Here is a 21,276-nt window from a genome sequence, read left to right on the forward strand (position 1 = left end):
GTTTAAAAGAGTGATACAAGTTTACTTTGCTTTCCTAACTGTCCTTTTGGAGATCATGGGCAGGCAGTTTTACAATTTTCTGAGCCCTTCCCTAAGACAACATTTGCGTATTATGTCATAAGTGTCTGCTGTGGTCTATGTGTCCCAAAGTTCATGTGTTGGAAACTTAATCTCCAGCGTGACAGTGTTGGGAGGTGAGGTCTAATGGTAAGTGGAGCTCTCATGAATGGATTAATGCTGCTATAAAAAACTTGCAGGAGGGGGTTCACTTCTTGGACCTTCCACTGTGAGAGGACCCAGCAATAAGGCCCTTACCAGATGCCAGCACCTTGACCTTGGACTTCCCAACCTCCAGAACTATGAGAAATAAATTTCTGTTTGTTATATATTAATATCACCTAGTCTCAGGTATTTAGTTATAGCAGCACAATAAGACTAAAACAGTGCTTATTAAATGTTAGCAAGTATATCTAATGTCAACACTATTAGTGTATTAGAAATACTTTTTGAAACTGAGAAAATGTTACAAATGCCTTGACTTGCAACAGGAAACACATTTGTGTGTGGTAGGATGGGGGAATGTAGTAGGCAGAATCATGGCCACTCCAAAATGCCCACCAAACCTGTGAAATATGTTATTTTACCCACAAAAAGGTGACTTTTCAGATGTGATTATGTTAGTGATCTTAAAATGGGAAGATTATATTGGACTATCCTGGATTATCCATCAGGGTCCAATGTAATCACAAAAATCCTTCTAAGAAGTGGGCAAGAAGGTTAGAATCAAAAAGAGAGTCTGAAGGTGCTACACTGCTGGCTTTGAAAATCGAGGAAGGGGCCATGAGCCAAGGAGTGCTGGTGGTCTCTAGAAATTTGAAAAGGCCAGATTCTCACCCAGAACTTCCTTGATTGTAGGCCTTGATTGTAGCCCAGTGAAAGCTTATTTTGGACTTCTGAACCCAAGAACTGTAATAGAATAAATTTGTGTTGCTTGAAGCCTGTAAGTTTGTTGTAATTTGTTAGAGCAGCAATAGGAAATGAACCCAGGGTGTCATATTCTTCTGGTTAAGAATTTACCTTTGCGTTTTTATTGTCTGATAAAGTGTCTTGTTCACCTCTAAATGTAACTTCCTCTTACAGAGCACTTGATGATAATAATAGCTAATAAATACATAGTGCTCACATGGGCCACACAGTGCTCTAGGTAATTCTCACTTATTAACTCTTCACATCTTATTACCACCTTGTGATAAGACATGGCTATTAACCCTAGTTTTTATATAATAAAACTAAGGCACAGAGAGGACACAGTGCTAGTAAGTGGTCTATCTGGAAGTTGAACTCTGAATCATAACTCCTGTGTTTTGATCCAGAATTTTCTACCTTTACACAAGAAGAAGGTCTGAGGGCTAATTGTCACTAGTATGCCATGTGTCTGCTTTTATGGAAGAGTCCTCCAACTTTCTCAAATTTTGAAATAAATGAGAACACAATGAAAATAAAGTAACAACATCTACTAAGTGTTAGCATAATACCAGCCTTACACCCTCATGGGAGCTGTCAAATCAAATTTCCCATAAAGAAGCCAGGCACAGTGGCTCACATCTGTAATCCCAGCACTTTGAGAGGCCAAGGTGGGAGGATTGCTTAAGGCCAAGAGCCTGGGCACCATAGCAAGACCCCATCTTTACACACACAGAAAACTAAAACTAAATTATCTGGGTGTGGTGGTGTGTACCTATAGTCCCAGCTACTCAGGAGCTTGAGGCAAGAGGATCACTTAAGCCCAGGAGTTCAAGGCTGCCATGAACTACGATTGGGCCACTGCACTCCAGTCTGGGTGACAGAGCAAGATCCTATCTCAAAAAAAAAAAAAAAAAAAAAAAAAAAAAAAAAAATCCCATGAAGAATTGTGATCATGCTCAAATGAAGAACAGAGCATAGCCTGGCAAATCCTTGCAGATGTGGTGAGGAATGACTATTGATTGTGCTGGTGTGGGCTTGATGCCTCTCTCAGGAGCTGTCTTAGAACTTGGCCTTAGGTTCTGGAGAATTCCGAGAATGGGAGATGGAAAGGGTGCCTTGTTCTCACTGTGTCTTTTCAAACAAAATGAATTTTCTGAGCTGGGTGAAATAGCTAATGAGTGTTATCAGTCTAGGGAAAACAACTTCTATAGCCCAATTTTTCAGCAGCAGTAGAAAATCACTTTCCCTACCAGACATCCATATCATATGGCTATTTGCCAGTATTTACATCTATGAGGTGCTGGGATTCAAAGAACAATTAAGAAATTTTCAGGTAAATATTGAGCACTCACTTACTACTCAGCTCTGGATTAGGTTCCAAAGAGGATAAAAATTACCCCAGTGCTCAAGGAGTTTACAATAAATCATCACTAAATAATGTTACCAAGATGGCACGTAATGTTTATCGAGAATTATAATTTGAGAATTAATTATCAACTCTCATTTATTGAGAATTAATAATCAACATTTATTGAGAATTTATAGTGTGTGGCACTATAAATTATTTTAAATGCTTTTTTTGAAAAAATTGAATCTCCATAAGCAATTCACAAGTTATGTGCTATCACTATTGATGTTTTACAGTTAAGGAAATTGTGATTAAGAGGCAGCTTACTACATCACACAGCTTCCAACTGGTGGAGCCCAGACTCAATGTTCCTAGTCTGACTACAAAGTCCAAGCTCGTAATCACTGTGGTCTGTAATTTCTATTGTCCTGCACGTATCAGTTCAAGGAGATGACTCTTGAATGTGTGCTTATAGCTTGGGATTTATTTTATAGTATCTCTGAACTGCAACCAAGTTAGCAGACACTACTATTTTTCTAATTGCTCCATAACTCCTTGTATACAAAAGGTATCTGGCCACTTGACCGGAGCTTTCTGTGTACACACACACACATACCAATCCAGGGCTGCTTTCTCTCACTGAAGAGACTTGGATGGGATATGAGAGTATAAATCTCAAACAATAAGACCGTTTAATCACTTGCTCAGAAATTTATTTTCAGTTACAGGTCCTTCCTGGTTAGTGTCATAGATTGTCTTTTTAAAAAACTTGTAAAGAAAACTAACCCTTGAGTTCTCTTATAATATGTGTCTTTATTCCATCACAGTCTAATTACTGTCAGGGCTATGGATATACACTACTATAATCAAGGAAGAAACGACATAAGAATCATAAAGGTGAATACCAAACCCTTCTCTATGGTGTTTAAGGGAACAGTCCCATCATAAAGTTATTAAGGACTACACAGACGCTGCTTGAGTCAGAAGCAGGAGGAAGGGGTATCCTACCTCTACTAAAATTGCCCTATAATCAGGAAATTGCCCATATAAAATTGGGCATATATGGGCATAAAATTGCCCATATACTCAGGATGGAATTTTCAGTTCATATGATCCCCATGATGAAAACCACTGGATTAATCCCAAATGCCCACCTTTACATTGTGATGTGTAGTCTTCATGTTTAAATATTCAGTTGTGTTTTCTGATTGGTAAAATAGAGAAACGCTGTTATTATTTAGTCTTAAACTATTTTTAATAATCAATAGTGCAATTCTTGAAAGATAAATATGTATGTCTCTGTGTGTATGTGTGCCATAAATCAAACAGATCTGACACAGTAACATGAGTGAACAGCTGGTCACAGCTGTAAAATGAAGCCATTCATTCTGGGATTTTTCTCACCTGTCAGCATTCCAGAAATACTCCCATAAGAAATATTTATAATATGAACTTAGTTAGCACTTTGTCTTGGACAAGGGGAGTAGGCAAATGTAAAGCAAATGTAAAGTAGACAAATGTAAACGTAAAGCTTCATTGAAGCTATCCATTGATAATTGAGATGACAGCTTATACGTTTGAGAAATATCAGGGTTACCTGGTCTCTCTTTTACCTGTAAAATGTGTTAATGGGCAGAGAGGAGGCCTAGAACATTCTCCTTTCTCTATCAAACTACCTCTGTGGTCAAAGGATGCCCCCCAATCGTGCTGCTGAATTGCTCAGTGACAAATCAGTAGACATATCTAATGTACAAAAAAAAAAAAGTGCTTATAGTAATGCTGATTTCCAAGTTCCTCTTTGTGAAACATGGGCCTGTCAACCTGTCTCCATATGTGAATTCCTGTTTCCACTCACACCCCTCATTGATTTATGCACACAGTGTGATTACCATAAAATCATCAAATCCTCTGTATATTTGTGGGCCACTGAAGTTATATCTTTCTTCATTGCAGGCAACCTTTGTAGGAGAGTTTCTAAAGCCCGTGCTACTCAGAGGCAGCCCCTTTCTGCTCTCAAGTTCATTAGGAAATGGCCTGAAATGCCAGCATGACAGCGAGCTGGCATCCTCTGAGGAATGTGCAAACCCTGCCTGCATCTGCCCATTCCCCTAGCTCAGTATCTCTGGGCATTTCTGCAGTTGTTCTGAAGGCTTGGGGTGTTTATCTCCCACAGGCAGCTGAGCTGCCTCCCGTTTCATGAGCAGAGCAGTGGAATGCAGTGGAAGAGACCCAGGCCTCCGGCCACCCAGATTAGAGAGTTTTGTGCTGAGGTCCCTATATGGTTGTGTTAGACTGAACGACGGGCTCATGTCTGTCCTTGTTCCTTGTTTGGGAAACAAGTGGGAGGGGAGCAGGCTAAGGGGCTATATAACCCTTCAGCCTTCAGCCTCCCTGAACACCATCCAGCTGGAGAAGCCTGGCCACATACTGTCAGGGTAAGTGGCGCCCGCCCAGGGATGTGACTTATAGATTCAAGTGGCTCTTTTATTACCCAGTATAGTAAGATGTCGTCTGCAGAGATCTGGCTGAACTCATGCACTGATAGTTCTGAATGAAGACTGTATTATTGAAATGATTGTGGCTTTTGGCTTTATGACCTAACATTAAAGACAAGACTAATTAATATGTAGCTTGGTGTGGTGGAGGAGATAAAGAAAAAGATGGAATAAAAGTTTATTCATGCTTGCCACCTGTGACATCTGTTTATATTAAACCAACAGCCCCGACCTTGCAGCATGTTAGCTGTTTGCAGCATGTTAGCTGTTAGTTGTATGCATGTTAGCTGTTTGCAGTAAACGACATATATTTTTTTGTAGTTAGGCACTGGAAACTCTGGGGTTTGTTTGTGGTTCAGATTTGGTGTAGGGATTTTTTTCCTGGACTGTACTTTTCGTGCAGATAAAGTGTCTGGAAGTGGATTTTGGAAGTGAACAGGGGATAGTTGCCTAGTCTGTGATTTTGAGCTGAATTTGTGTATTTGCTTCTGGGCTTTCCTGGTTCTAATTGGTAATGTCTGATGTTGGAAATATGTGTCTCTTCAGTGTAACTGTGAGCTTACACGTTAGGATCCGCATCATTGGTCACTTGCAGTGGAGCACAGCAGGTGATCAACTGAAACATTCTCTGCAAAGACAGAGGGAGAGAGCAGAGCTTGCATCTGACAGCTGTGTGTGTGTCTGCCACAGGGATGTCTGGTTTGCATTTCTTTCAGCTGAAAGTTCCCCTCAGCCTGGGGAGGCAGGCATGACTGTAAAGCCAGCCCTGCCACCCCAGGCTGAACTTCACTGCAAATCACCGCTTGGCAGCTTTAGCCCGGACTGGAGTTTTCATGCTGAGATTTTCCTTGTATTTTGTGATTCATGACTAAATATGGTTTGCATTTCAAGACCAGTGAGCTGGGAACCGTAATGTTCTTTCTCTCTCCCCTCCCACTAACGACTAATTTTTGGCACACGATGCACTCTAGCCGGTTGGAGCAAACCCCCTGACCCGGGTGCAGTTCCAAAAGCAGACATTTGAGCGTGTTTTACCTAATTAGGAAATGCTTTGCTCCAAACTGAGCTGCTCATTCAGGTTAGATAAGAGTTCTAAATCCCTGAGCTGGCTCTTTTGGGGGACACAGAGACTTCTTTTCTGGTGACAATACTCCTTTTAGAGATTATAAAACTCTTCCCTGACATTTTTTTCCCCAATAAAAATACATTTACTGAATTTTGAGATTTATTTGTCTGCATTCTTCCTGATGCTTGAGGCCAGTCTACTTTTCCTGAGTATATTCAAATACTCCCCTCAAACCATCACTGCCCCCCAAAAAAGGTTGTTAAGGATATCCCTGTATTGATGGTGACTATACCTTCCCATTTTCAGAGACTGTCCTGATTCCAAATGTTTTGTACTGTTTTCAGCCCTTACTTTTGGTTTGGCAAGTGTGCTTGGCACACGCACAGAGATCCTGCTCATTCCTTGGTGCCGGCCACCTCTGCCAGACATCCGGGCTCCTACAGCTTCTCCCACCTTGTCTCCTTGGTGGTTCTCACCTCTCTTCTAAAGCTTCATGGCCTGCTAGGAAGGAAGCCAAACCACATAAATACCAAACATAATTCAGTGTCCGGGAATGGGAAGGACAAGCCATGTATAAGTCCACTTCCCATTCTTGCAAGTGGAATCCACACGTTGAGGGTTTTCATGCCAAGCCTTTGGCAGAGTGGAAAGAAAGCAAAGATTAGAAATGAAAAGATCTGGATAGTGATACTAATCATATTATGATATGAATAATGATGATAAAACATTTATTGAGAATTTATAGTGTGTGCCACTATAAATTATTTTAAATGCTTTTTTTAAAAAAGAAAATGAATCTCCATCAGCAATTCACAAGTTGTGTGCTATCATTATTGATGTTTTACAGTTAAGGAAATTGTAATTAAGAGGTATTAAATAGCTTACTACATCACACAGCTTCCAACTGGTGGAGCCCAGACTCAGTGTCCCTGGTATGACCACAAAGTCCAAGCTCGTAATCACTGTGGTCCGTAATTTGTATTGTCCTGAACATTATCAGTTCAAGGATCTTGAACAAGTCAACTCTTTGAGCCTTGATTTCCTTGTTTGTGAGTTGGAGATAACATTACATGCCCTGATTTTAAAATATGTCATCTCAACTGAGGTCTACATTCTTTGCAAAAGGCTATGCTACTTGAAGCACCACTATGGAAATTTTAGGCATTTGGAAAGATGTAGCTTTGACTTTATGGGAGCGGTATGGCAAAACTCCAACTGTCATAGTTATTTTCTTTTTCTACTTCCCAGAAATTTTCTTGAAAGAATTGCCTTTTATACCTAGATTTGGATGTGCAATCAATTTAAGAGATGGTGAACCTCAACTTGAAATCCTAATTGAGATCACAATGCCAGGCAGAAAACTCTAGGTGTCTTTCCCTTTTCAGAATACTGCCACCTAATTCTGCTTGGAAACATGGAAGAGATTCTGAACTGGAAGCCAAAGAGTAGTCAAGGGGTAGCCAAGGGGCACCTGCTTTGGTTAGGGCTCTGCCTCTAATGCCCTGTGTACCCTTGAGCAAATCACTCCCCCTGGGGTTTCTTATTTGTGAAAGTAAGGGCATTGGATGACAATGTCCTCTAATAGGCCTTCGATCTCCAAAATTTATAAGTGGATATTTCTGTTCCCGCCTTTCAAATTTTGTCAAAGGATCCACACTTAACAGTGAGTTATTTAAAATTATGATTTTTTTACCAAAGAAACACATGTTCAATTTAGAAAATGTTTAAGATATTACAGCATCCAGATAAGATAATTACAAAACTCACCAGTTCAAAATAATCCTAGTCAACATCTTGGTAAATATAATTAATTAATCCTTTTGCAATTCATAAAAAATACATTTTTAATGGGATAGTACAATGTTACTGTCCCTAACCTGTTATTCTTACATAAGAACTTAGCTTATCCTTTTCCTCCTCTTTCTTAATGGCAGAAAAGTATTCTACTACATGATGTGTAATTCATCACACTCACCCTCACTTGTTGGATTTTTAGCTTAACAGTGACTTTTATTAATGGAGAATAATCACAACCCCTAAAATTTAAGGTACCTTCTTAGAAAGTTTTAATTCTTTTCAATATTTCTATGAAGGCAAAACAAAAGTCCTCAGGATCCAAAAAAGATTTTCCCTTTAAAAATTTACATTAAACACTTGAACATTTTCACATTTCAAAATTTTCATATGATGCCCTTCCCTCAAAAATGTACTTTTTTGAAAAACAAGTTTTAAGATCCTACAGCATATCCAGAAAAACTTTTGTTTGGGTTGATACAGAGAAGAAAATCTAGATACTTTGTTAACATATGGAAACCACTCATCCCCATGAAGATCTGGTCTCAAAGTCTGAAATCTCCATCCATGCTCTATAGTTTGCTCATTCATTCACTGGCTCAGTTCGTCATTAAAGTGCTTATGAGAGCATGCAATGTTCCAGTTGCTGTGCTAAGGGCCAGTTGTGTAAATGTGGCAGTCAGAGCTTCAGCTTATCAAAAACTTATAGCTTTTTTTACAGTCTAGGCCACGTGCGGTGGTTCACGCCTGTAATCCTGGCACTCTTGGAGGCCGAGGCGGAAGATCGTTTGAGCTCAGGAGTTTGAGACCAGCCTGAGCAAGAGCGAGACCCCGTCTCTACTAAAATAATAGAAAGAAATTAGCTGGACAACTAATATATATATATGGCCAGGCATTGTGGTGCATGTCTGTAGTCCCCGCTACTAGGGAGGCTGAGGCAGTAGATCGCTTGAGCCCAGCTGTTTGAGGTTGCTGTGAGCTAGGCTGATGCCACAGCACTCTAGCTGGGACAACAGAGTGAGACTCTGTCTCAAAAAAACAAAAACAAAAAAACTTACAGTCTAATTAAAGTATTTGGAGATAAATGCTGTGTTAGGTGAGGGTGAGGGGAGTGCTAGGAGAACAGAGGAGGGCTTCAAACCCAGCCTGTAGGTGGGAGTCGTCAGGTAAGTGCCTCGCCTGCTCCACTACAGCTGGGCTGCTCCCCCCGTCTTCTGTAGAACCCTGTGAAGCGGCTCCACTATGTGTGAAGAAGAGGACAGCACCGCCTTGGTGTGTGACAATGGCTCCGGGCTCTGTAAGGCCGGCTTTGCGGGGGACGATGCTCCCAGGGCTGTTTTCCCATCCATTGTGGGACGTCCCAGACATCAGGTGAGCACAATTCTGATTGGAACAGAGAGAGAACAGGGCTATAGATTGGGTCCCTTTATGTCCACCTGTATTCACAGATTGTCTATCGCTCTCTGCCTGGAAATTATGTAACCTTGTTAAAAATATACCTCTGATGATTGATGTCCAGGGGTAAATGCCTATTTCATATGTAATGTATACAGATTATCCGCTGGGTGTCTGCCCCGTTTCCATGTGTCCTTCTTGTCTAAATACAGTCATCATCATCGCCATTGTTATCATCATCGACAGAAATAGTTAAAAGTTATCCTTCTATATACCATAGCTACTCTTTGGAAAGAAACTAAAATAAAAGCCCAGGTCACTCAACTTCATAGAGCTTGATGTTAGATGAAAGCAAGCATTGAGACCAAATGTAATTTTACATCATGTTGTTAACAAAATATATTTGGATAGCCACATAGTAATTGTACATACTATGCATAAACAAAATATTGGTAGCAGCTACGTGATAAAAACTTGGTAAAATTCTTCTTCACATCAGAAATATGTTCTGCACATTGAGGCTAATGTGATTGATGTTTATGGCTCCCAGCTTGGCATATATTTGTGACAATAAGCAGTAGAAGCCTCTACCAATGAATGAAACCTGTCTGTCTCTTTGTTGAACTTTGTGCAATGGAGATGCTCTGCACAGACCACTGTTTTATGGATCTGTAGCAGCCATGGCTGCTGTGCAGTTCTAAAATAGTCCTCTGCAACTTAAAATCTGCTAGTGGGAATTTTTTTAAACTTCATCTTAATGATTTTAAAAATGCAGCTGGTTAGTTTAGGCAAATGTCCTAATAGTTTGTTGGTATGGATTTATCCATTAGAATGGTTATTTGTAGATGTAATGGTTATTTGTAGATGTAATGCTTTCACTTATAATGGTTAAAAATATTATTCATATACTTTTGGGTAGGTGACAACTTTGAAAGTACGGTTTAAAGGACTTATAAGAGGCAAAATTCCATCTAACTAATATATAAAATTTTATATATTCTTTCGAAAAATAATTACTGAGTGCCAAATATGTGCAAGGAAATTTGCTATAGTGGTGAACAAGACAGACACAATCTCTGCCCTAAAGAGAGCTCATTGAGGAACATACAAGATAAAAAATTACAATGGAAAGTTGCCTTTCACCACAGTATCTCTTGTTATTTGGAGGTTGATTCATGTCTGTTTCTAATCAACTATGGGATATTGCTTAAAAGCATAGTGACAGTAAGACTCGTATTGTTACTGGAGGAACTTTCTATCTCACTCATTTAACCTTTTGTGATTTGATTGCAATCGATTCTCAAGTTTGGGGAGAGGCTGACTCATACCATGTTATACCTTTTTAGGGGGTGATGGTGGGAATGGGACAAAAAGACAGCTACGTGGGTGATGAAGCACAGAGCAAAAGAGGAATCCTGACCCTGAAGTACCCTATAGAGCATGGCATCATCACCAACTGGGACGACATGGAAAAGGTACGGCAAGTTTGCGGCAGCCGAAGTCCTCAGGCTGCATAATTCCCATGGCTCCAGACTCCTGCTGGGGAAAATATCTGGCTCACATGGCTCAGTCGTACTTTCATGTGTTCATGTTTATTCTGGGTTATTGCTCACTGGAAAAAGAAATCTTGAAATATTTCTTTGAAAAAAAATCCCTTGCCTACCAGGATTTATAAATTAATTAGAGGGAGACAGTTCTGTGGATTAGAACAGTAGCACTTTGCCAGTGCTGGGAATTAATAGTCTGTTGCTCACATCAACTGGATTACCCTCCTAGGACAAGCATTGCAATCCTAGTACTGTATTCCCAGCCTGTAATCTCAGCACTGTGGGAGGCCAAGGTGGGACTCCTGTCACTTCAGGACAGGAGTTCGAGACCAGCCTGGGCAACATAGTGAGACTCTATCTCTACAAAAAATAATTTTAAAAAATTAGCTAAGCATAGTGGCACACACCTGTAGTCCTAGCTATTCAGGAGGCTGAGGTGGAAGGATTGCTTGAGCCCTGGAATTTGAGGTTATACTGAGCTATGATGGTGCCACTGTGCTCCAGACTGGGCAACAGAGTAAGATCCTGTCTTTAAAAATAATATTTAAAAAAATTGAAGCATAACAACCACTGACAAAAGTTTTAAAATAAATATTTTAAAAATGATTCCTCTTTGTTGCATTAGGTGAGGCCTTATCTTTCAGACCCTAAAGGAGCTTATGAGAAGAAGGGTTTAATCCTAAGATTTTAATGTTTTTATTAGGCATTTTAGAAGCACCAGTCATTAGGTAAAAAGCTCAAGGAATGATAAGCAAGTGACAAAAATTTTAAAATGCAACAAGATATATTAGAACTACAACATCTGTCCTTTTTTAAATCTATCAGCTAATCACACACACACAGTTATTGTTAAAAGAGAAACATATACTGTTGCTAGAATTTATCAGTAATAATGTTTAAACCTCTCTCTCTCTCTCTACAAAAATTGTATATCATTAGGTTTGCTTCATCTAGGATTCTAGATTTGGTAAGACTGCACTGAGGAGAAGATATTATTATCAGGGGGAAAAAACTCTTTAAGAATTTCTTCATGGAGCTGACAGCATTTTAGAATGTATGCTCCTGGAGAGAGATTATTAGTACGAAAAAAAATCCTCATTTCTAAAATTTAAATTCAAAGTATCTTCTGGACGAGGGGGAAGGGAGAGCGAGAGAGAGAGTAGGGCTGGCTGTTGTGACTGGCAGGCTTTCTTGAATACTCTGCTGCTTTTATTCCATCAAAGGAACAGAAATTTCAGGAGTCTCATTTCCTTTCTAAAACCCACATATTCAAAACCAAAGAAACTAGGACAAGATAAGGTCTTTAAAGTTGATCTTATTATTGTTAATTTTTAAACTTTCACCAGCAGTTCTTGTTTTGTTTGGTTTTAAGTCTGGGTGAATCTAATATTTCTGGTACTGGTAGAGAATTTTCATGATTTTAAAGATCAATTCATTTAGCCCCTTTTGCAATCATTTGTTCTTGTTGTCATCCAGGAAGTAAAGAGGTTGCTCAACCATGAAACTAATGTACTTACGTCCCAAGTACATTCACACAAACACCCTATGCACAGGCACGAGTTTTTCTGGAAACAGATGAGGGCCAAATGCCTGAGCCTGCGTGGAAGGTCCAGGGTGTGCCAACAGAGGAAGCTTCTCCCAGCCCTAGAGAGCGAAGAGGGTGGTGGAGGCAGAGGCAGGGAGACCTGTGCTCTTCTCCACATACACTGCAAAGGGAAATTTCTCTAGAAGCATTAAAAGTGGCAATTAGGTTTTCAGGTCAGCTTCATTTATTCATGCATACATACATTTATGCCTTTATTTATGAAATGAAAGCATTTTCCCATGACATTAACTTAAATGGAAAGAGAAAGCAAAGAAGATACAGTTGAATAACAGTAACATTGACTCTGGGCCAGCCATTGGGCTGAATTCTAACTCTAGGGTCAACTTACTTAATTTGCACAAAGACCCAAAGGGGTACACACTAATTCTTTTCATCCTCTTATTATCAATGGGGAGACTGGAGCTGAGAAGGGTTAAAAACGTGCCAAAGCTCACACAGCCAAGAAGTGGGGGTTGAACCCAGATTTAACCCCAGAGCCTGTACCTCTAACCAGTGTACCATCCTGCCTCAAGGACCTGGGTGAGCAATTTTGCTCAGTCACTTACTAGATGTGAATCCTTGGGTAAGATACGCCTACTCTTTGAGCTTCTGTCTCTGCATCTGTAAAACTGTAGGCACATAATGAGTTCTTGTAACATTTTCCTTTGGTCCTGGTTTCAGTGGATTCATTCCGGTCCCTTCTCGGGATCTACAGTCCCCTGCAACCAGACGCCATTGTGTTTCTCCTCTGTCTCCCCACTCGCTAGATCTGGCACCACTCTTTCTACAATGAGCTTCGTGTGGCCCCAGAAGAGCATCCGACCCTGCTCACTGAGGCACCCCTGAACCCCAAGGCCAACAGGGAGAAAATGACCCAGGTAAATATCCACCCAGCACTCAGCACTTTTGGGTTTGGGGAAGGTCCTGTTGGAAAGGGGTGTTGTGCAGGACAGAAGAAAGAAGACCTGAATCAGCAGCACACCAACAGACTGGTAGCCTCCCAGGAACCTGGGGGTCCCAAAGAACAGGGATATCTTGATAGTACTCACATCCTTCCTGCAGAAACCAGCTTTTTTGCCTCCAAGAGCAATCGGAAATTTAAAAGATTTAATTGTAAAGGAGGCATATTAGGTTAAAAACTTCAAAATGGAGTAGGAATTTTGGTTCTAGAGTCAGACAGAAAACTGGATCTGTCACTTATCAGTTATGTGACCTTAAAAAAGCCACTTAATTTCTCAGAGCCTCAGTTTCCTTGCCTATAAGTTAGGAATGCTACTATTATCATTATTTTTCAAAGGATTGATATGAAGATTAAGGAGACAAAATAATAAATGTGTATCATGGTGCCTGATGTAATAAATATCCAGACAGAGGATATTTCTAGTTTGAATGAGCTATTAAATGGTGACAGCTAATGTCAATTCCACACTTGCTATGGTCAGGCACTGGGCTCAGCATTTTATATGCATTGTCTCTTTAAATCCCAGCAATGTGAAGCAGGAACTATTATTATTCTGATTATATAAATGAAGAAATCAAGGCTCAGACACATCAAGTGATTTTCCCAAGGTCACACAGCAAGAAATGGCAGAGGCTGGAATTGACCCATGATCTTTCAACTTTGGAGAATTATAAATAATTGCAGGGCATTTTGCTTGGAGGGGCTCTTGGTGGTTATACCAACACGCTACTGGAATACTCTGCAGGGAAATACCTGTGTGCCTGGGAATCACATCAAGTAGCAAGAGATGTTGTTTCTGATGATAGTTATTGCTCCTGTGAAGGTGTGAAGGCAGACGAATGGTTGGGAATTACGGTTCCTCAGCAAACAATGTCAGACATTCTGGTTAATAGACCAGGGAGGGTCTTGCAGATGGAGAAATGAGAGCCCATGGACGTCTCCTGATGCATAAACTTCTCACACGTGACTTGGAGGTGCTCTGGCCCTAATCTTGTCCCTGGACTGCATGAGCTGGGCTAACGACATTGGTACATGGTCCTCTGTTACCAGCAGATGGTTCCTGTCTTCCAGGAGTCGGGACCCTCCCACTGCAGCCAGAGTGGCCTCAGGTTCTGGGGCTACCCTGACCCAGCAACAACATGCAAAAGTAGAACAGATTAAATGGAACCTCAGACAAATCACAGAACTGGGGCTAATCCCAACCAATTTGAGCTTTAGGTTTAAAAGGTTTCTTTCTTTACGCCAGAGAAATCAAAACGTGGATGTTGTCGTCCCTTTTTCCTTGGCTTTGATATAGTTAGTAAGTCTTAGACTGTACACACTGCCTCCCCTTCCTTCCCATCCCATTGGGCCACCGAGGTGATGGTCTGTCCATTCACATCTTCTCTTCAAGTGACCAGGGCTGCCTTGGCCCTCCTTCACCTGGGTCTCCTCTGCCCAGAGCCAGGCAGGCCCATGTGCATCCATCAACAAGGTGTGCTCTCTTGAACATTCTTTGCCAGACAGGCACCAGTGCTAACTCAGCTCATTGGATTGCTTTGCAGATTATGTTCGAGACTTTCAATGTCCCAGCCATGTATGTGGCTATCCAGGCGGTGCTGTCCCTCTACGCTTCTGGACGTACAACTGGTAGGTGGCTGGGAGGGATGGGGAGCTTGACTGAGTACTCCAGCAGTGATGGGACTTGGTGGGTGATGGACTGGGGGTGAGTTAGAAATGACAGGGCTGATCCCAGCCCTAAAAGATCTTCTTCCCACCTTTCTAACTAAGCCCTTGACTTCATATTTCTAGCAGGACTTTTTCTACTGTTTCCCTCTTCCTGCTTTTCCTTTTCTCATCTTGCCCAAGCCCTGTCCCACCTCATCTCTCCTATCAAATGCCCTCTTTCCTCCTTTCACTTAAGAGGCTTAGACAGTCCCCCTCCCCCATGGCTTCCTACTGCTCAAACAGCAAGTCACCACCCTCCAGTCACTGTGATGACTTCTGTCACCCCCAACTGTCCCCCAGGCATCGTGCTGGACTCTGGAGATGGTGTCACCCACAACGTGCCCATCTATGAGGGTTATGCCCTGCCCCACGCCATCATGCGTCTGGACCTGGCTGGCCGAGATCTCACCGACTACCTCATGAAGATCCTGACCGAGCGCGGCTATTCCTTCGTGACCACTGGTGAGGCCTGTGGGAGACGAGGGGAGAGGGTGTAGGGCAGCGTGCTGCTCACAGTAGCTTCCAGGACCACAGCGACTACCCAAGGAGAGGATGGGATGAAGACTTGCCAACGGCAAGGCCTGACTCTAACGCACAGAGCAAAGCACAGCTTTATTTTTCTATGTGAAACTGCAAAATGACTCTACTGTTTCCTTGAGAACAGTTATAGTCGTCTAGTATTATGAGCTGTTCAGAGCTGTATTATTTGAACATTTTTAAATCTCCTCCATTAAACATTTTTTTTAAAAGATTGTGCTGAGACTGAAGATGGCATTGCAAGGTGATTGGCAACCATAAGGACATCTAGTCAGGACTTGGGTCCCAACTCTGCCACTCACTAGCCATGTGACCTTGGAACAAGTTAACCAACCTTGCTAATCCATAGCCTCTTTATATGTGTAAAATGGGAATAATAATAGATCCTATGTCACAGGATTGTTATGGGTATTAAATGAGATAATGCGTGTGGAGTACCCACCGCAGACTGAACAGTCAATAATTGTTAGCTGCTATTAATACCAAGGCAGTAGACAGTGGTACATGTGTCTTCAGATGCTAACCAAGCTGGCGCACCCAGTTTTCCTCCACAAGAGGGCAGTGGGGGGCGTTGCTGGAAGCATTGGATGCCTCCTCTCACCAATTTGATATTGTTTGTATGTTTAGGTTTCTAGGCATGCCTGAGGCTCATTCTAGGCTCCAAATTTGAGCCCTGACGATGGTAAAGCCTCCATTTACGATATGGAGTTAATATGGAGTTGAATTAATTCCATTCCTCCTCTGCTCCCCAGAAAGAATCCCAAGATACGTCCAAAACAGTCCTCAGATGTAAGCAATAGCCTAGAATTTCAGAGAGCAGAAGTCTGGAAGGCATTTGCATGCCTACTTCTTCTAGATATCCTTCAATATGCACCACTAGAAACTTCTGGATTAGGTCAGGTTCTGAGCCAGCACCGCCTCTTTCTGATAAACATGGAAAAGGTTTGAGCTGCAACACACCTGAGCGAGGCAGCACGGTCTCTGAGGCTTTCTAAAAACTGTGAGGCCCCCAAGGAGCTGACTCAGTATAAGACTTCCTAGTCCACTGAAAATTCAATACCACAGAGGATGATTAGTTATTCTGCAAAAAAAAGTTATCACACAAAATGATTCCCTCCTCTATGCTTTTCTCTAGCTAGCTCATTTTATCCCTGTTATGCATTTTCCAGACAATGTATGCTGAGGGTCTACTGTGTGTGAGGCACTCAACTAGGAACAGGTGGTTCTCTGGTGGACCTACGGTGTAATTACCATCATAGATTTGGGATTGTGGAATACTGAACCTACAGTCTTTTTGGAAGGAACATGTATTGAGAGAGACTGAAGTAGGGCAGGTAGATCTTTACCACCTGTGTAGACTCTAATGTTTGCTATAACATTTGTATCTGACTGACAGCTGAGCGTGAGATTGTCCGGGACATCAAGGAGAAACTGTGCTATGTAGCTCTGGACTTTGAAAATGAGATGGCCACTGCTGCGTCCTCCTCCTCCCTGGAGAAGAGCTACGAGCTGCCTGATGGGCAGGTGATCACCATTGGAAACGAACGCTTCCGCTGCCCAGAGACGCTGTTCCAGCCATCCTTCATTGGTAGGCAACAAATGCTCCTTTTCTGACAAGGGGAGTCACCCTATTCTTCCGTATCCAGCCAGCCATGTGCAGAACCAAGCCTTCCTGCATGCACATGGTGACAAATGACAGGAGCCCCAAGACTAAAAGCATTTCCAAACCAGGGTAAGGGAAAGTGTCACATATTCAAGGTGAGAATATGTAAGGAAGCCAGGGAAGGGGTCTTCTTTCTAGGAAAACACTATTTATGTTGCAGTCCAGCCAAAAGCATTCTGGGTGTGTGGTGAAAGAATTAAATACTGTCTGTGTTTAGGACACAGTGGAACCACTGGGATGGGTGTGGAGGGCGTGCTGAATGCTCCTCATGTATAAAATGAAGATCATAATACTACTTATGTCATGGGATGGCTCTGAGAATTGCATGAGACAAATACAGAGCACTCAGCCCAGTGCCTGGAAAACACAAGCATTCAATAATTATTAGAAATTGCTAGTAATTAACAATTAGGTACTATTATTGTTACCATTATTATTATAGCATTATTATCAAAGCTCTGAAGAAGGTGAAGGGCCATCTAATGGTTTTTTTTTCCTAAAGATCCACATCAGAAATTAACAAAAAGTGTAGATTAAAGAAAGTATTATCAAGATTCGAATAAAACACAGGCCTTTGTCTAAATAGAATGAAACATTTTCTTCTGATGATTCAGCACCATTTAGCTTTGCTGGGGGAGAGGATGGGGGCAAGGGTGGATGCAGGACAGCAGCCAAAGAGGGACTTGGGAGAGTTCTGAACAATGGCTGCAGCACTGGCTCAGGGCGGAACCTTTGCAGGGAATCTGGGCCTTCACCCCTTATTTAAAACACATATAATAGTGAGTCTGTTAAAAAATCAGTGATATCATGTTGGAGCCCCACTCTGGAAATGCTGCAGCTTCCTCATTAGATGGGAGGCAGGAAGACATGGAGGATAATAAGGCCCGTTGGTCTCCCAGGAAGGTGGTTTCTACGTTACTATGCTCGCCCAGCCTCTGTCCAGCATAAGATCATGCAGGTGCTCAAGTCCGGTTTTCTGTGTCTAACATGGGTTTTACCTACCATCCAAGGACCATGGCCTGTGTCTCTTTTCCAGGGATGGAATCCGCTGGCATCCATGAAACCACCTACAACAGCATCATGAAGTGTGACATTGACATCAGGAAGGACCTCTATGCTAACAACGTCCTCTCAGGGGGCACCACCATGTACCCCGGCATTGCTGACCGGATGCAGAAGGAGATCACGGCCCTTGCGCCCAGCACCATGAAGATCAAGGTACTGTTTGGTGACAGGCCCTGTGGCAATGGTGCCAGCGGTGTGGTGTCAGCCCTATAACCACATGAGAAGGACTCTTCAGAGATCATATGTTGGTCACATGCCCTTGTAGCTTCTATGGCTAGGCAGTGGGCACAAATCCACTGTCCTATACTGTACAGGATGTAAGTCAACCCAGTTCATAAGAAAATCTGAATGATTTTATACAAAATTTGGTCTATCTTTATCCTAGTCTACCAGCTACGTTCAGCAGCTGCAATCAATGTCAACAGAGCTTCGCATGTGCTCATATCTCTTTAAAATATACATTTTTTATTCTTCCTCATCACAAAAATAGTGCATCTCATGTGTAGAACATTTTTTTTTTTTTTTGAGACAAAGTCTCGCTTTGTTGCCCAGGCTAGAGTGAGTGCCGTGGCGTCAGCCTAGCTCACAGCAACCTCAAACTCCTGGGCTCAAGCAATCCTCCTGCCTCAGCCTCCCAAGTAGCTGGGACTACAGGCATTCGCCACCATGCCCGGCTAATTTTTTGTATATATTAGTTGGCCAATTAATTTCTTTCTATTTATAGTGGAGACGGGGTCTCGCTCTTGCTCAGGTTTCGAACTCCTGACCTCGAGCAATCCGCCCGCCTCAGCCTCCCAGAGAGCTAGGATTACAGGCGTGAGCCACCGCGCCCGGCCAGAACATTTTTTTTTTAAAGTACAAATGAGCCAGAATTATTTCTGAAGCGGTTTAAACACTGTAGATTCTGTAGCTTCTATATCCTTCTTCCACTGCTAAACGTGACCCCATCTCCGTGGCCAGAGATTAGAATTCCACCTTCATCTCTTTGTCTGGCAGACCTTTTGATACAGGTGCTCAAAAGTACAGAATGACTCCAGGACAGCCAAGCTCGGGCCCTGAGCCACACATGGCCCCTACATGGTGTGAGTGTTGCAACCCAGTCAAGGGAACTCAGAGATTAAATGGAGATCGTTCTTTAGAGGCAAACTTACATGTGGCTCGTGACTCCTCAAAGGCTACTATCTCTCTGAAGTCTGAAGACCATGCTGGGAGCCTCTGACCCATGTCACAGGAAACAGGGAGAGGTGTAATTCTAGTACAATTCACACACACAGAAAGTATTCAAGCAAGTTCTCTGTTATGTGCACTCGCTTCTCTTTCTTGGGAAGGGTATGCAGCTAACAGGAGCTGGTGCACTAGACTGAAACATGCTCACTCTTATCTCTCCATGATAGACTTTGACAGTCCTGCCCTAAAAGGCTTCAGGGTAGGAGACGAGAGACTGTTTTCCAAAGGGTTTGTGTTTCCTGGATGGCTGTCTGATCATCTCTCACTCCCTCTTACTCCCCACTGGAGGCAGGAGGGTGAAGGCAGCTGCTGGGTTCATAAGTAGCCAACTTAGTTGAGTGTATGTAACAGAGACAGGCTATAGCTAGAGTTGGGCAATTCCTACTTCTCCAAACTTGGTTTTTTGAACAGAAATGAATGTGAAACATTGGGTCCCAGTGTGGTTAGAAAATATAGAGAACCATTAAAAACCCAGGAGAGTAAGATGATAATATCAGGGGAAGATGAAACTGGATGAGGGGTCCATGGGAACTCAAGAGTTCTTTGCAACATTTCTGAAAATCTAAGATTATCCCCAAATAAAAAGGTTATTTTAAAAACAAAACAAAACAAAACAAAACCCTAGGAGAACTCAGGTTTGAATATTGGGTTTGACACTGATTTAACCAGTGTGACCTGGGCCAGTTACTTAAACCTGTGTCAGCTGCTGTTTCCTCGTATATAGTATGGGAGTAATTTAGTACTTACTAAATTACTATTACGTATATATTATGGGAGTAATTTAGTACTTAGGTGGTTATGAGAAGTAAATGAGAGAATACATGTAAAATGCTTAGCATAGGCCCTGCTACATAGTGTTCAGTAAATGTCAGCTATTTGTATTAAGAAATAAATGCTCAACTAGAGCTCGGAGGACAGCAGAAATCAAACGGTTTAGCCACAATTTTCACTGTTCTTTGTGCCTAAACCATTCACTTATGTGAGAAACAGGAGTGTGCCCTTGCATGTCAGGCCTGTGCACAGGGAAAGACCAGCCGGTGCAGTTTAAGAGGGCGCTACCGCAGGGGACAGTTCATCCCCACAGGGGACCCTGTGACCCTCAATATTAAACAGCGCATCTAGGCAGAATTTCAGAGAGCTGCAGGGACTTAATTAGGTGGAAGTCATTCTTACATAGTTAAGTTCTTGCACCATTGAAACGTCTTTGAAACGCTGGTGTTCGTTTCTGCAGAAAGCACGAGTCTCGCTGAATTCTGAGACAGAGCTCAGGGACATCAGAGGCATTGCCATGGTTCCCAAGTAGAGGTCACAGCAGGATTGGGGGCCAATGCTCAGTTTGCTCGGTCATGTGGTAGGGGAGTTAGGAACGCTTTGGCCTAGACTGCAGGAGGGAAGCCAGAAGAACCAGTGCGCTTACTGAGGAGTCCCCACATCTCCAGTCTCCCCACGCCCTCGTGCCAGCCATGGGCCCAGCGCGTCCCTGCGGGCCGGGAAACGCAGCCGCCACGCGGATGCGGGCGGGAGAACGCGCAGGCGCCCTCCGACCGCGCTAGCTAATGACCCTTCTTCCTCGTCTTCACCGACAGATCATTGCCCCTCCGGAGCGCAAATACTCCGTGTGGATCGGCGGCTCCATCCTGGCCTCGCTGTCCACCTTCCAGCAGATGTGGATCAGCAAGCAGGAGTACGACGAGGCCGGGCCCTCCATCGTCCACCGCAAATGCTTCTAGGGCACCCCCTGCCCTGCGTGTGTCTCCGGCGCACACCTGCGGATGTGCCGTGGAGTGATGCCTTCAGTTCCTTTCCAAACCATGCCCGGCCAAAGCTCCGACCCGTTAACCTATGTGTTTTTTTTAATAAATCTGAACTATGCTACTGGTAACCTCCGGCGTGTGCCTCTGAGCAGCACCCGGCTGATCC

At 42.7% G+C, this 21,276-nt stretch overlaps 1 protein-coding gene across 1 annotated transcript; it reads left to right on the forward strand.

The window, feature by feature from the left end:
* The first annotated feature begins 4,594 nt into the window (after window positions 1-4,594).
* Window positions 4,595-21,238, forward strand: ACTA2 (actin alpha 2, smooth muscle). The gene is made up of 9 exons (XM_012765076.2): window positions 4,595-4,749; window positions 8,890-9,040; window positions 10,411-10,539; window positions 12,964-13,074; window positions 14,702-14,786; window positions 15,165-15,326; window positions 16,798-16,989; window positions 18,101-18,282; window positions 20,943-21,238. Exons 2-9 carry the CDS (start codon window positions 8,912-8,914, stop codon window positions 21,084-21,086), a joined length of 1,134 nt encoding a protein of 377 aa, XP_012620530.1. The 5' UTR covers window positions 4,595-4,749; window positions 8,890-8,911; the 3' UTR covers window positions 21,087-21,238.
* Window positions 21,239-21,276: the final 38 nt, after the last annotated feature.

This window comes from Microcebus murinus, chromosome 14, assembly GCF_040939455.1.
Source record: "Microcebus murinus isolate Inina chromosome 14, M.murinus_Inina_mat1.0, whole genome shotgun sequence".
In the NCBI taxonomy this organism is placed as follows: Eukaryota; Metazoa; Chordata; class Mammalia; order Primates; family Cheirogaleidae; genus Microcebus; species Microcebus murinus.

Coding starts and splice junctions, on each gene's coding strand:
- ACTA2 (XM_012765076.2), top strand. CDS start 8,912: ATGTGTGAAGAAGAGGACAGCACCGCCTTGGTGTGTGACAATGGCTCC. Junction 10,540..12,963: donor ACTGGGACGACATGGAAAAG/GTACGGCAAGTT, acceptor CCCACTCGCTAG/ATCTGGCACCACTCTTTCTA. Junction 15,327..16,797: donor CTATTCCTTCGTGACCACTG/GTGAGGCCTGTG, acceptor TCTGACTGACAG/CTGAGCGTGAGATTGTCCGG.